Genomic DNA, 13209 nt, shown 5'->3' with positions numbered 1-13209 from the left:
AAAAAAATTCATAAAAATAAAAATTAAAATATATATGTAAATAATAACAATGACAAGTGAATAAAAAATATTTATATTATAAATATACTTAGAGGCTTGTAAATAATAATAATAATAATAGTAATAATCCGGAATACTAATACATTCATAATAACAAATAATATAAATAACAATTATTTGAGTATTACCACCTAAAAGGGGCAAAGGGTTGTCTCTTTCGGGCGGGTCATTTAAGTGCGGAGTTCGAAACGGATTTTCACCGAAGCGTCGGGATAAATCCGAATTCTATACTCCTATACCCATTAATCCGAGTAATTGTTGTTTAAAATAATATATATAAAAAATGGTATAATAAAAAATAATAATAATAAACAATAAATTACCTGAAATTATTAAGCATGTTATTATTGTTATCAACCAACTAATTAATAAACACGGTCATATAGATTCCATCATTTTATACTGTCATTGCACGCCACTCTTATTTTGCATATGGCGCGGGAATCCCAATGATGGGATTTTCCCGAGGAGCTTGTAGAGACGAGTTTCTTCCGGGGATATCTCTAGGTGAGAAGAATTTCGAGACTTCACCAAAGCGTTGGGATGGTCTTCGAATAATTTTCCAATAAAAGATTACCGACTCCATCATTTAAAATAAACAAGTCATGACATCATTCTACGCTTGCATCATATGCATACGTAAAACCAGGTGAAAAACTTAGTCTGTTAATTCAATAAAAATTTAATTAATAAGGTAGGGATTAAACTAAGAAAGGGCTATATTAAGATAACTTAAGATTAAATGGTACCGTTCGTAGAACGGGCGCTAAGGAGGTGCTAACCCTTCTCCGTGCGTAACCGTACTCCCGAACCCATATCTAAAAACGTAGACCGGTTCTCATTCTTTCGACGGGCCTAAAATTAATTTAGGACTTCGTCGATTAGAATCAGATTAATAGGTGACCAATCACACCTAGATAAAAAGATTGGTGGCGACTCCCACACCGATTTTAATTTTCGCCCGTGTCTGGCGGACGGGTTCCCGGACCCGCACGTTACGACACTCACGATTGATCGATGTGGTCTAACTTGACCCAGAAGTATTTAGCAGCTCAAAATTCATGTCCCATAAGGTTTAGGATGTTATCAAGTAAAACATCTGAAACGTTAACAGCAAACTGAGGAATCCGACTCCTGATGATATTATCCAATATCCTATGCCCAATTGCCAAAGTAGACACTCTCAACAACCCCCCAAGGTTTGCATTACTAATGGCACAAGCACCAATCCTCGAGGGGAATCTCATTATAAGAGTGTTTCTTTCTGTTTTTTTTTTTTGTGTGTAAAAGACCTAAAACCATGAGAAAACCACCCTTGTTTCTCCAACACCAAGAACACCTCGAACATAATTAAAAGCGAGTAGCCCAAGTGAAATCGGTACTAATATAATCACTGCTTTGAGAACAAATTTACACGTGAACCAGTGTTCAAGGTCAACCATGTCCTGCCATATCTGGCTATCTTCAAGACTGGAAGAAACAAGCTCACATTTGTGGGGATTGTCTGACTATCCATCTTTAACCATGTAATATACAAGTCGCATTGACATTCGTATATTCACTCTTAAAGAGTTATGATTATATTTTGGCCCCTTCAGAGGCCCACTTGGGTCTCTCTAGATTGATACTTCTGCAGACTAAAGCCAACAACGTATCATGAATGAATGGTTTAGTCATTCTCTCCAACTTGGAGATTCCCCATTTCCCCATCCCATATGATATGCAGCAAAATGCCACCAAAAGTTTCTATCAAAGAAAATTATGCAGGAATGAACAAAGACTAATACCAATGCTTCATTATTCTATAATTTGTCTCTTTTCGAAGTCAATGGATGCCCATATTTGGAAGTATATGCCGCTGCTTGTGACTGATATGATATACGATAAGCTTTCTAGAATAATGTAGTAACTAGTAATTAACAGCCTCGCTAGAAATGGAATGTCATTGCTTGAATAAGCTCCTTCTCAACTTAACATTTTGTTTGATTAACCTTTTTACTATTTATTTTTTTAATTTTCGTAAAAAACAAATTAATAATAAAACTGTCAATCAAATCAATTTAAAATAATTACAGGTTTATTGTCCAAAAAAGCTAAAAATATGTCTAGTGGTCTTAGTCTCCAATTTTTTTATCTAAAATTTATAATCCATTGTTAACATGTTTTAGATCTAAGAACGAAGTACTGACTGCATAAATGAAGAATTGAGAGGATGAACATGTTAAAATGTAACGAGAGGAGCTTAACCCAGTTAGTTCATTTGTCTCTCTAGGCTTATGGGTTGAATTTCAAAGTTAGATCAAATTCAAAAGTGTCCACCTGCTGAGCTTAAGTGGGCTTAAATTTGTCATTAAATCCTAACATTTAATAATAGACAATAACAGAATAACCTAATCGAATAAGAAATCACGAGGAAGCCCGAGTTGATAAAGACGGTAGCTTGGTGGTTACTGGGCACGGGATAGCTCTAATTAAAGATTACGTTCATTATCAATATAATGGGTACTCTCCTTTCCCACGAATGGCAATGCAACCTTTGTTTCCTGTTGCCTTTACATATTGGACACTATTTCCATTGGACTTCCAAGTTGTGGCCCATGTATTGCCACTTGGCTTCTTCTTCTTCTTATTTCCTTTCCTTTTTTCTTTAATACAAAGATAACAGATTCACTTATTAACTTATAAAACTAATAGAAGAAAAGAGGAGAATCAAAATGAAAAAGAATCTTTTGAAGTTTGAGCACTTTTCTTGGCTTCGTTTGCCAATGATAAATTTTGGTAATTGGTAATTGGGCAATCCCATCAATAACTGTGGAGATGGAAAATGATAATTGACATCCTCTAATTTGATTAATGTCTCCCTCTTCTTCTTCTTCTTCTTCAACTGCAAATTGGACATCACATTCATTGCATGTGCTTGGACAAATGACAGAGATATGCAGCCAAAATGGTAATGTCAATGAGCAACAAAAAGATTGGATGAGATGGCCTAGTGGAAATGTTCATCATTTGGGATGTGGAAGCTGATTTATTTCAAGCCATCCAGTTTGACAAAGATGTATACAAGGTGTTCCATATACTCAAATTTCTTTTATACAAGTTTCTTTAAACAATCACAAATCCCAATTTACAGCTGCTTTCTGGGCCTGAACTGATTAAGCACATCAAATGACAGAGATGGAAGAATTAATCTTTTGTGGGGATAAACTTTCAAAACAAAGTGTAGTGGGAGCTGGGTCCAAATTACAAAATGATATCACCCTAGCTAGTGTCTGCTTCCAAGTTCTAATTTTGATTATACCCTAACCTTTTGGAAGATAATCCTCTTGTTCTTCTATTTTCTCTACCACATCCTTCGTTTTACAACCTCCACCCCATACTTCCAAGCGGAGAAGAAAAATAGACTAAGCATATCTAATAAAGGTAAAATATTAAAATTTAATTTGAATAAATTTTCTTAAAATCTTAATAATAATAATAATAATAATAATAATAATAATAATAATAATGATAAAATCTATATTTTACTTGTCTGAATATAACATTTATGCATGGATGACACTTTCAATTAAAATTCTAACACGTAACATTTAACTACATATAATATTCATATTGTTAATATAATGAGTTTAACTTAAAATTTTAATATCATATAACATTATATTTAAATGTTAATGTTAATATAATATATAATGTATGTAACTTTACATATTAACATTAACGTAACTAACATTTAACAATAACATATATTTATAAATAAGATTATTAATTACGAATAATATATATTGATCAATAAGGAACATCCATTAAGGACTCACAGAAATCCACCAATCAGGCAATGAGACATCTTCGAGATGTGAGAGATGGAGAGGATTCCGATGATGGTCAAAAGCAACTGAAGAAATAAGACCGGCACTACGGTTTCCTGAGTCTTCATTTTTACTTGGTTTTTCTTTTCCGTTTCATTTGGTTACAATATATGATTATAGTATCAGCTCGATTCATGGTAAGGTCATAGATAATATACAACATTTTTATATATATTAACGCTAACATTAAAAAAATATATATTAACATAAAATAGTGAAATTAAATATAAAAAATAATAAACATTTAGTATAAAATAGATAAAGTTATATATTACACACAAATTAACATGCCTCTTTTTTTTTTGAAAGGCTTTTTATTATTATTTGACCTTACGTAAGATGAGCCTTATTGTAGCCGTAGCTCATTTTTTTCTCAAATTAGTTGTTAGTAACTTCTGGCTAGTTGGCTGAGGTGGTTCTTGTGGTGGTTTCAGCATCTGTGGTAGCTTTGGGTTGAACTTGTTTTAAGGTTGAAGCCATGTCTATTTAGGCAGCCTCTGTTTCTTCCCTGAATTTCTTGCAGATGTCACTTTTGTAAAACTTTCTGGTCCTAAGAACCAAAATACAAAAAACAAGGAGTCCAAAGAATGTGGTGGTTGCGATCATAATAGAAGTAATCCTATAACACGCCCTCTAGTGCAAGTCAAGGCTTCCCATGGTTTCCTTGTACGACCCAAAGCTTTCATTTACTTCAAAGCCTCTTTATCATATAGATGACCCGCAACTTTAACATTTAAAATGTAAGTTCTGACTGGGCTAGCCATAGAACTAAAATTGTACAATGTGGAGTAGTATTTAAGGCTAAAAATTTTAGAGATGATGGCATATATTAATGGCCATTCTGCTCCAAGGCAGAATCTGATTATAACTGAGGCAAAGTAGAGGGAATTTGGGACTGCAAAGGCAATCAAAAGATGGCCAACACAAGAACAGAGTATCACGAAAGTGAACAGTAATGTCCTAAGCATCTTATATTTTGTCAATAAGTATTCATAAGCAAAACCAGCCACTACTCATCCGAGGTAATTCCATATGCTCACGAGAAATACGAAAGTGGCTATACTACGTCCTGGGTAGCCCAATGAGTTTCCAAGCTACCCCAAGTTGTCAATAACTGTTAATGCTCCTCCAACACCGCATGTCGTTGCAATGAAGAGTATCAACATGTCAATGCTGAAAAGTGCTTGCAATATAGTGTAGTCTTCACCTCTTTCTAGAGGTTTGAAAATGTTTTCTATCAGGAAATAGCAGGAAGGAAGAAAGCAACAGACGACTCATTGTTTTTGGGAAGAAAATTGTCCTAGGATTTTTTTCATTGAAGAATACCTAAAGAGGTTGTTTATATACAGTGCTTAAAGAGTTAAAACAAAAGCTCATACAAACCAAGGGTTCTAACCTAATGAAAATCTTGTAACACTAAAAAAATAGAAAGATAGTGGGTAAGAGAGAGAAAAAGAGAGTTAGGCAAAAAAGTTTGGCATGAGCTAAGGATTGTGGATGAAAGACCAACGAAGTACCTCCTGGGGTTTGACCAGAAGGATATAAATGGCAAAGAGAAGAAAGATCCTTGGAGAGTGGAGAAATGGAGGAAAACGCTTTCACTGCCTTTATTGGAAATCTTCACAAAAATGTTGAGTGGAGACAATTGAAAATCGTGTTTGATGAATTTGGAGTTGTCGTGGACATATTCTTGCCAAGAACAAGAAGGGAAACAACCAGAAAGTACGTTTTTGTGAGATTCAGGGAAAAGAGATAATTGACAAAAGCGATCTTTCTAGGTCATGGTACGAAAATCAATGGCTATAGGATAAGAGGAGTGGAGGCAGACAAATTGAAAAACGGGAAGAAACATAGAAAAGGATCAAAAACAAAGATTGAGAAGACACAGGAAAAAGGTGGTAGTGGTAAAACATTTAAAGAGACTTTTATGCAAAGTCAAAGTAAAGGATAGATGAGTGCAGAGTCAAGAAAGAACAAAGGTAACAAGGTTGTCATTAAGGAGGACGATCTTGAATGGTTAGGTAGAAGTGTAGTAGGGCAATTAAGTAAATCATTTAATTATGGATTTATTGAGAGGTCTTTATTCCGAGAAGGCATCATTGCTCAAGTGAGACCAATGGAAGGATTATTTGTTCTGGTGACCTTTGGTGATAAGGAAGAGATGCTGAAACTGTTGGACGAGTGTATGGACCTTTTTGATCTGTGGTTCCTCTCCTTGGTCCCCTACTATGTGGGATAGAATGAAAGAAAACTTAAGGTTTGGGTTAAATTAGAGGAAATCGCCCTGAATGCTTGGCACGAAGAAAGCTTCAAGGTAATTGGAGATGCTTGGGGGACATATATAAAGTCAGACAGGGACACGGAAGAGAAATGGCACCTTAATCAAGCCATGATCCTTGTTGAAGTTAAGTCCCTAAGGAACATCATGGCCTCTACCCATGTGACAGTGAATGGAATGGATTATTTTATGAAAACATCGATTGTTGATGTTGAAAGATGTGATCTCAGATGCAGAGCTGGAAATATAACGGAGGGGATGTCCAAGTCGAAAAGGAGTGAAAAGTGGTCAGAGAAAGGTGATCAAGTCGAATGGGAAGAGAAAGATGAAGGCGGGATTCTCAAGGAAAATTTTAAAAGATTGGCTATATGGGAAAAAGATGATGTGAGATCTCAGAGCAGGTCAGAAAAATTAAGTGATTGGGCGTAGCATAGTGAATATAGTTTTGACAAGCAAAGGTCTATGGAGAAAAGGCTAGAGGAGAGAGGAAAGGACAATATAGAGTGGGAGGGAAACCAATTTTCAAACTCGAGCAAATATGGATACTCAGGGGGCTCAAGGAACAAATTTACAAGTGACTTTTCTAAAAAATTATGGGCTTAGTATTATGGGATACGGGATAGGCCCAGAGATGGATTTAGCCCAAAAAAAATAGTGAGTAGGAATAAAGAAGTGAAGGGAGAATGGGTCGAGGATCAAAAAACCTAGTTCAGGAGTTGGATCTTTCCAACAAGTTCAAAGTGTTAAAGGCTGGAGTTTAGTATCTGAAGAAGAAAAGGAAAACCAAGATGACAGAGACCTAGAAATTAAATGAGGTTACATCTAAAGTAGAGGTGAATATCCGTGTCGGTCTAAGATAGAAACCAAGAAGAAGCTCAACGGAGATTGATGAGGTTGAAGGAAGACTCAAGAAGGTGAAGAGTCAAAAGGTCAACAGTAAAAGGAAGCAAAGTGGAAGAATGCCAAGTGACAACAGTGCTACATAGAGCATGTCATACCAGGTAGGTGGATGAGGTAAAGGCAAGTTGGGTTGTACTGTGTGCCAGAGAGAAAAAGTCTAGATAGTGAAAGAGAAGTTGAAAATAGTGGCGATGGAGTAGGAAATGAAATAGGTGAGTCCGAGGTAACTGTTTCAGAGTTAGGTAAGGGGTGTCACCGAGGAAGAAAACAAAGAAATGGTCGAGAGCAAACGACTGAAAGATAGAGTCAAAGGAAAAATCTTAGAAAAGAGAGTGATAATAGAAATTTAGATGAAGGTATGGGATAGTCAATTAACTGTGAGCAAAGTGAAGAAGAAGCAAAAATTACATAGGACAAGGGTTGATCAGAAAAAGACAGTGAACCACAAAAATGGATAGAAATATCATGGTTAACAGGAATGATTAAACGGAAAGAGATGATGAGGAAGAGGGCTCGGATAGTGACACTAATAATGATAGTAATAAAATAAGCAAAGAGATTCGAAGAACTTGGGATGATAGTAAAATATTGGGGATGCAATTTAAAAAGAGTAGAGAAAAGGTGATCAAGGCCTTCGTAAAGATAGAGGCAATGGAAAATAAGAAGTGGAATGATAGATATTGAATTACGAGGCAAGAGCCAAGTAAGTGTGTTTTTGCTTTGTCATGTTATTTATCTCTTAGAATGTTAGAAGATTGGGGAAAAATGAGAAGAAAAGGGCAGTGAGGAGACTAGTGAGTAAAAATAGACCAGATATGTTTTTTATTCAAGAAACTAAGTTAAAAGAAGAAAGTAGAGACATATATGAGCGATTATGGGGAAAAGATAAAATATATGGGAAGTTTGCTCTTGTTGAAGGTAGATCAGGGGGTCTGATTTGTATTTGGCGAGAGGAGTTCTTTGAGGTTGTAGAGGCTCAATGCAATAAAATTATATTGCGCTTGTTGGTAAAGTTAGAAGGCTGGACAGAGCATGTGGTTTTATGAATGTGTATGCACCAAATGATGAACAGGCTAGAAAAAGATTGTGGGATGAACTAACAGAGTTTATTAATGGGAAAGATGTCATTTGGTGCTTAGGTGGAGACTTTAATACGATCAATAATGAGTTTGAAAAAATAGGTAGGGGGGATATGAGAATATCAACTTTATATTCAAGGAATTCATTGATAATTTAGCTCTTGTTGATTTACCTTTGCATGGAGACAAGTACACTTGGTGTGGGTTTCGATAAGGGTGGGTGTTTAGTCGATTGGATCAATTTTTACTGGATGTTGAATGGCTGGATCATGTGCAAGGTTTTGTTCAGGAATGTCTCTCCAATTCCCTCTCAGATCATAACCCTGTGGTATTGAAACTAGTAGGGTGGAATGAGGGCCAAACCATTCAAGATTTTCAACTATTGGATGGAGGATAAGGGTTTCAAGGATTTAGTCGTCAATGTATGAGGAAGGAATCAGCAAGGTTTGAGAGGGTTTGAAGGAATTTGGGACAAACTAAGAGAATTAAAGGGTCATATCAAGCAGTGGAGATCTAACATGTTAGAAAATACACAGTAGCATATTTAGAGGTTAGAAGAAGAGATAAGAATGATTCAAACTCAAGGGCAAGAAAATGTGGGTGACCAAAAGTTGCGTGAAGTGTTGGTGGAAAAAAAAGCTAAATTATTGGCAAATTATCTAAAAGAAAAGAGGGAATGGTTGCAAAAATCAAGAGTGAAATGGGTAAACGATGGAGATCGGAATACTAGATACTTTCATGCGATGGCTTCGGCTAGAAGAAAGATCAATTACATTGAGAAAATTTAAACTAAGAGCAGGATGAAAAAGAAAGTATAAGAAATGAGGTGATGGCTCACTTCCAGAATTTATATCAAGAAAAACTGGATCTTAGGTTAAGGGATGTTGATTGGCAGTTTAGTAGACTAGAAAAAGATTCGGTTATAGCATTGAAAAAACAATTTGAGAAGAAAGAAGTGTGGACAACAATATAAAGGTGTGACGGGAATAAAGCGCCGAGTCCTAACGGTTTTAATTTTGATTTTTTAAGCTCTATTGGAATGTGGTTAAAGATGACACTATGTCTTTTATGAGGGAGTTTCACGACAAAGAAATTTTAGGGAAGGGGTTAATGCCTCATTTATTACTTTGGTTCCTAAAGTTCAGAATCCATCCACTCTTGGAGAATTCTGACTTATTAGTTTGGTGGGTAGCCTATATAAAATTGCTTTAAAGACTTTGGCAAATCGATTGAGGAATGTTATTGGGAAAGTGGTAGGAAAAAATCAGTGTGCCTTCATTAGAAGGAGACAGTTGATAGATTGTGCTTTAATTGCAAATGAGGTAGTTGATTGGATAAGGAAAATGAGTGCAGGTGGGGTGATTTTCAAAATAGACTTTGAAAAAGAGTACGACAATATATGTTGGGAGTTTATGGAGTTGATTATGTGAAAAATGTGATTTATGGAAAGATGGATTGGATGGGTGAAGGAGTGTAACATCACGGCTAGAGTATCTGTTTTAGTTAATGGATCACCTATGGGACAATTTGGTATGGAAAGGGGGCTAAGATAAGGATGTCCTTTATCTCCATTCTTTGTTCAACATTGTGGTTGAAGCTATGAGTAGAATGATAAAGAAAGCAGAAATTTTGAGATTGTGCAAAGGAGTTGAGATAAGAAATAATGGATTCATAATTTCTCATTTACAATATGCATATGATACTATTTTCTTTTGTGATCCTAACTTAAAGAATCTCAAGGCACTAAGGAGAATGTTGAGATGCTTTCAAGGTGAGTCGGGACTAAAAATTAATTTTCATAAAAGTCAATTGATCGGAATTAGGGTAAAGCAAGAAAGGGTTGCAATATGGGCAAGGAGAATTATCTGTCAAGTTGGGAAAATCCTTGTTATTTACCTTGGGTTACCTTTGGGGGCGAATCACAACTCTTCTAAACTTTGGGGGCTAGTGTTGGATAGAGTGAAGGCAAAACTGGCTGGATGGAAAGCTAAGATGCTTTCTTCGGGGGGGAGAGTCACCTTATTGAGATCTGTTTTAGCCAGTCTTCCCATTTTTTATATGTTGATGTTCCAAATTCCCGTTCGAGTGAAGAATGAATTGGAAATAGTACAAAAGAAATTTCTATGGGAGGGTAAAGAGGGTAAAAAGCAAATTCATTATGTTCGGTGGGATCAAGTGTGCAATTGCAAGGAGTGTGGAGGAATTGGTATGATTGATTAGGAAGTGAAAAATCAAGCTCTACTTAATAAATGGTTATTGAGGTATGGGAGATAGAATAACAGTTTATGGAGAGAGGTTTCAGTTAAGAAAACTAGAAACGATCCTTCGGATCTCATGCCAAACACGAGTGTTAATAGAAAAGTGTCTACTTTGTGGAAAAGAATTGTTAGTCTATTTTCCCCTTCTAACAAGTATTTTTTGCAGGTCTAGTCAAATTTCAGTTTCATTGCAGGCAACGGTGAGAATTTACGATTTTGGCAGGATGATTGGCTTGAAGGAGTCACTCTTGCAATTTCCTTCCCAAGGTTATTTGCGTTAGCCGAGAATACGTATGGTAAGGTTGCTAAATTTGGAAATTGGGTGGATGGGGTTTAGGAGTGGAAGGTGGAGACTAAGAGACAATTATTTGACTGGAAGATTGATCAGTGGGCGCAACTGCAAGGTATGCTCCAAGAACAGCAAGTTAGCAAGGATTTCAAAGATGAGTTGATTTGGAAAAGGGGGCCTAGTGGAAAATACACATCTAAATCTTTTTGTAAGTATGCTTTATCTTCCATGGAGATTATGGAGGGGATTTGGAAATCTGTGTGGGCGAAATTAGCCCCCTTGAGCGTAGAGGTTTTTGTGTGGCAAATGTTTTTGGGTAAGATAAGGGTAAAGGAAGAGTTAGTCAAAATAGGGATTCAATTGAATAGTTTTTTGCTTTGTGTCTTATGTAATTTGGGTCGAGAAACGTGTAACCATTTTTTTGTTGAATGTATGGAGACGTGGAAAATATGGATGGGTTGATGTAAGAGTTGGGGTGTTATGTGGACCTCTCCAAGAACGAATAAAGACTTTTTTGAAGCATGGAATAGGTTCCATCTTGGGGACTTTGATAACAGAATATGGAAGATGGCTTACTTTGTTATAGTTTGGTCGATTTGGAAATTTAGGAATGAATGCAAGTTTAATGGTAAAGAATGGGACGCTGAACAATTTCTCGAATTGGTTAAGGTTAGGGTGGCAGCTTGGGCCTATGCCAAATGGCCAAGGGACTTTCCGTCTATGTTAGATATCTACAGACAGCCTCCAATTCAAAGTTTGCATGGAAAATCAATGTTGGGGAGGAAACAAATTAAGTGGGAAATGCCGAAACCAAGCCAAATGAAATTCAACGTGGATGGAGCAGCGAGAGGAAGCTCGGGTCCAATTGGAATTGGAGGCATTCTCAAATATTCGAATGGTGTGGTGAAAGTGACATTCTCTAAGCCAATAGGATTAGCTAGCTAACCTCGTGGAGATCTTAGCTGTAAGAGAAACGTTTGTGATCTTCTCTACTTCTAGGTGGAAAAATGACTATTCATTATGCATTGAAAGCGATTCAAGCAATGCGGTTAAATGGACTAAGCAACCAGACATGGCTCCGTGGAAAATAAGGAAGTGGTTGATCCAAATGGAAATGATAAAAGAGGAATTAAATGGCTGGACGATTAGACACATCATGCGAGAAGCGAATGAGAGAGTTGATAATCTGGCTAAGCAAGGTGTGCAACTTCAGTCTGATATTATTCAAATATTTTAATTTGTTTGGTTCTGGTTAGTGTTGATTTTTGTGGATTCCGAATGAGAACTTGCAGTAAGAAGTAATGTTATAGGTGTGGAAAGTTCCATATTATTGTCCCCTTTATTTAGTTTAATGTGTCTTGAATTTTGTGCTTTGTTGATTTGGTTCAAGAAGGTTTTGAATGGATTTTCAAATGTATAGAATTTTGAGATTAAGATGTTAAGGAATACTGGTTGAGGCTCAAAGAATGTGCATTGAGTTGGGGTTTTTTTTTTTTTTGTTAGTGTGGGGAAGTTTTGTGAGGGAGTAGTGGAGTTTCCAGTTGAGGTTTGTTTCCACTACTCTTGGGTTTCGATTTTGTTACTGTTTGTACCCCTGTTAGGAATGTTTCATTCCTGGTAGTTATGAAAGTTCAACTATGCTTTTCAAAAAAAAAAAGCATCTACTAATTACAACGATTAACTAACATAACAGAAATTTAAAACTTGTTAGCTAAAACACAACGTTTCATTTTATTTCAAGGTTTTCTTCTTGCTTTCTTCAAAAACGGTGCATACAGCTCTATTCTTTCATTCCCAAATTCCCTATTTCTATTTTCTGCTCGAGTCTTCTTCAATGTACCACAGGGTTCTTCACCATTGTTTCGAGCTTATTCAATGTTATGTAGTCTAATATTTTGTAAAACCCGACCCTATAAATACATGTCATGACATACATGCATTGAGTAGCATGTTATTACGCTAGAAAAGCACCTAAGAATAGACGAAACCCGATATCGTACCTAACGGTACACTTGAGTTGATTTAACCTCAAACTAGTTCAAATAGGAATTGTAGGATGAAATTTAATATTTTATAGTCCAGGAATGGAAAAAATGATTGTTCGGAGTTCGAGGGTTCATTTGGGGTAAAATTGGAAATTTTGATGTTCAAGGGCAAAATCGTTATTTTGCCACCTAAGATAATAATTTGATCATTGAGTGAAATTTTTGACCAAGATTAACTATTTGGAGTATAATTTAATGATAGGAAGTGAAAAAGTTTAACTCTGGTGATTTTTTGAGTGTAGGGGCAAAATCGTAATTTTGCCACCCACGGACAAAATTTGAGATTTTGAGAGAATTTAGATCAAATTTGACAAATTGGAGAGTGGTATGAGTATAAGGGATGAAAAATATGTCTATGGGCAATTTTTCAATTTTTGGGACAAAAATGTAATTTTTGACTTTTACAAGGGCAAAAGTGTAAATTTCAAAAA

General features: G+C 35.9%; 1 protein-coding gene across 1 annotated transcript in view; it reads left to right on the top strand.

The window, feature by feature from the left end:
* LOC18598048 overlaps positions 1 to 11678 on the top strand; it is a 21400-nt gene extending 9722 nt beyond the window's left edge. Inside the window, 5 exon segments of the mRNA XM_018120893.1 lie at positions 6169 to 6608; positions 10611 to 10644; positions 10782 to 10848; positions 10968 to 11049; positions 11342 to 11678. Coding sequence (XP_017976382.1) covers positions 6169 to 6608; positions 10611 to 10644; positions 10782 to 10848; positions 10968 to 11049; positions 11342 to 11678 — 960 coding nt within the window.

The sequence above is a fragment of the Theobroma cacao genome, chromosome 5 (genome assembly GCF_000208745.1).
Source record: "Theobroma cacao cultivar B97-61/B2 chromosome 5, Criollo_cocoa_genome_V2, whole genome shotgun sequence".
Lineage (NCBI taxonomy): Eukaryota > Viridiplantae > Streptophyta > Magnoliopsida > Malvales > Malvaceae > Theobroma > Theobroma cacao.
Note: the sequence above shows the minus strand (reverse complement) of the source record. Positions and strands in the feature narration are given on the sequence as shown.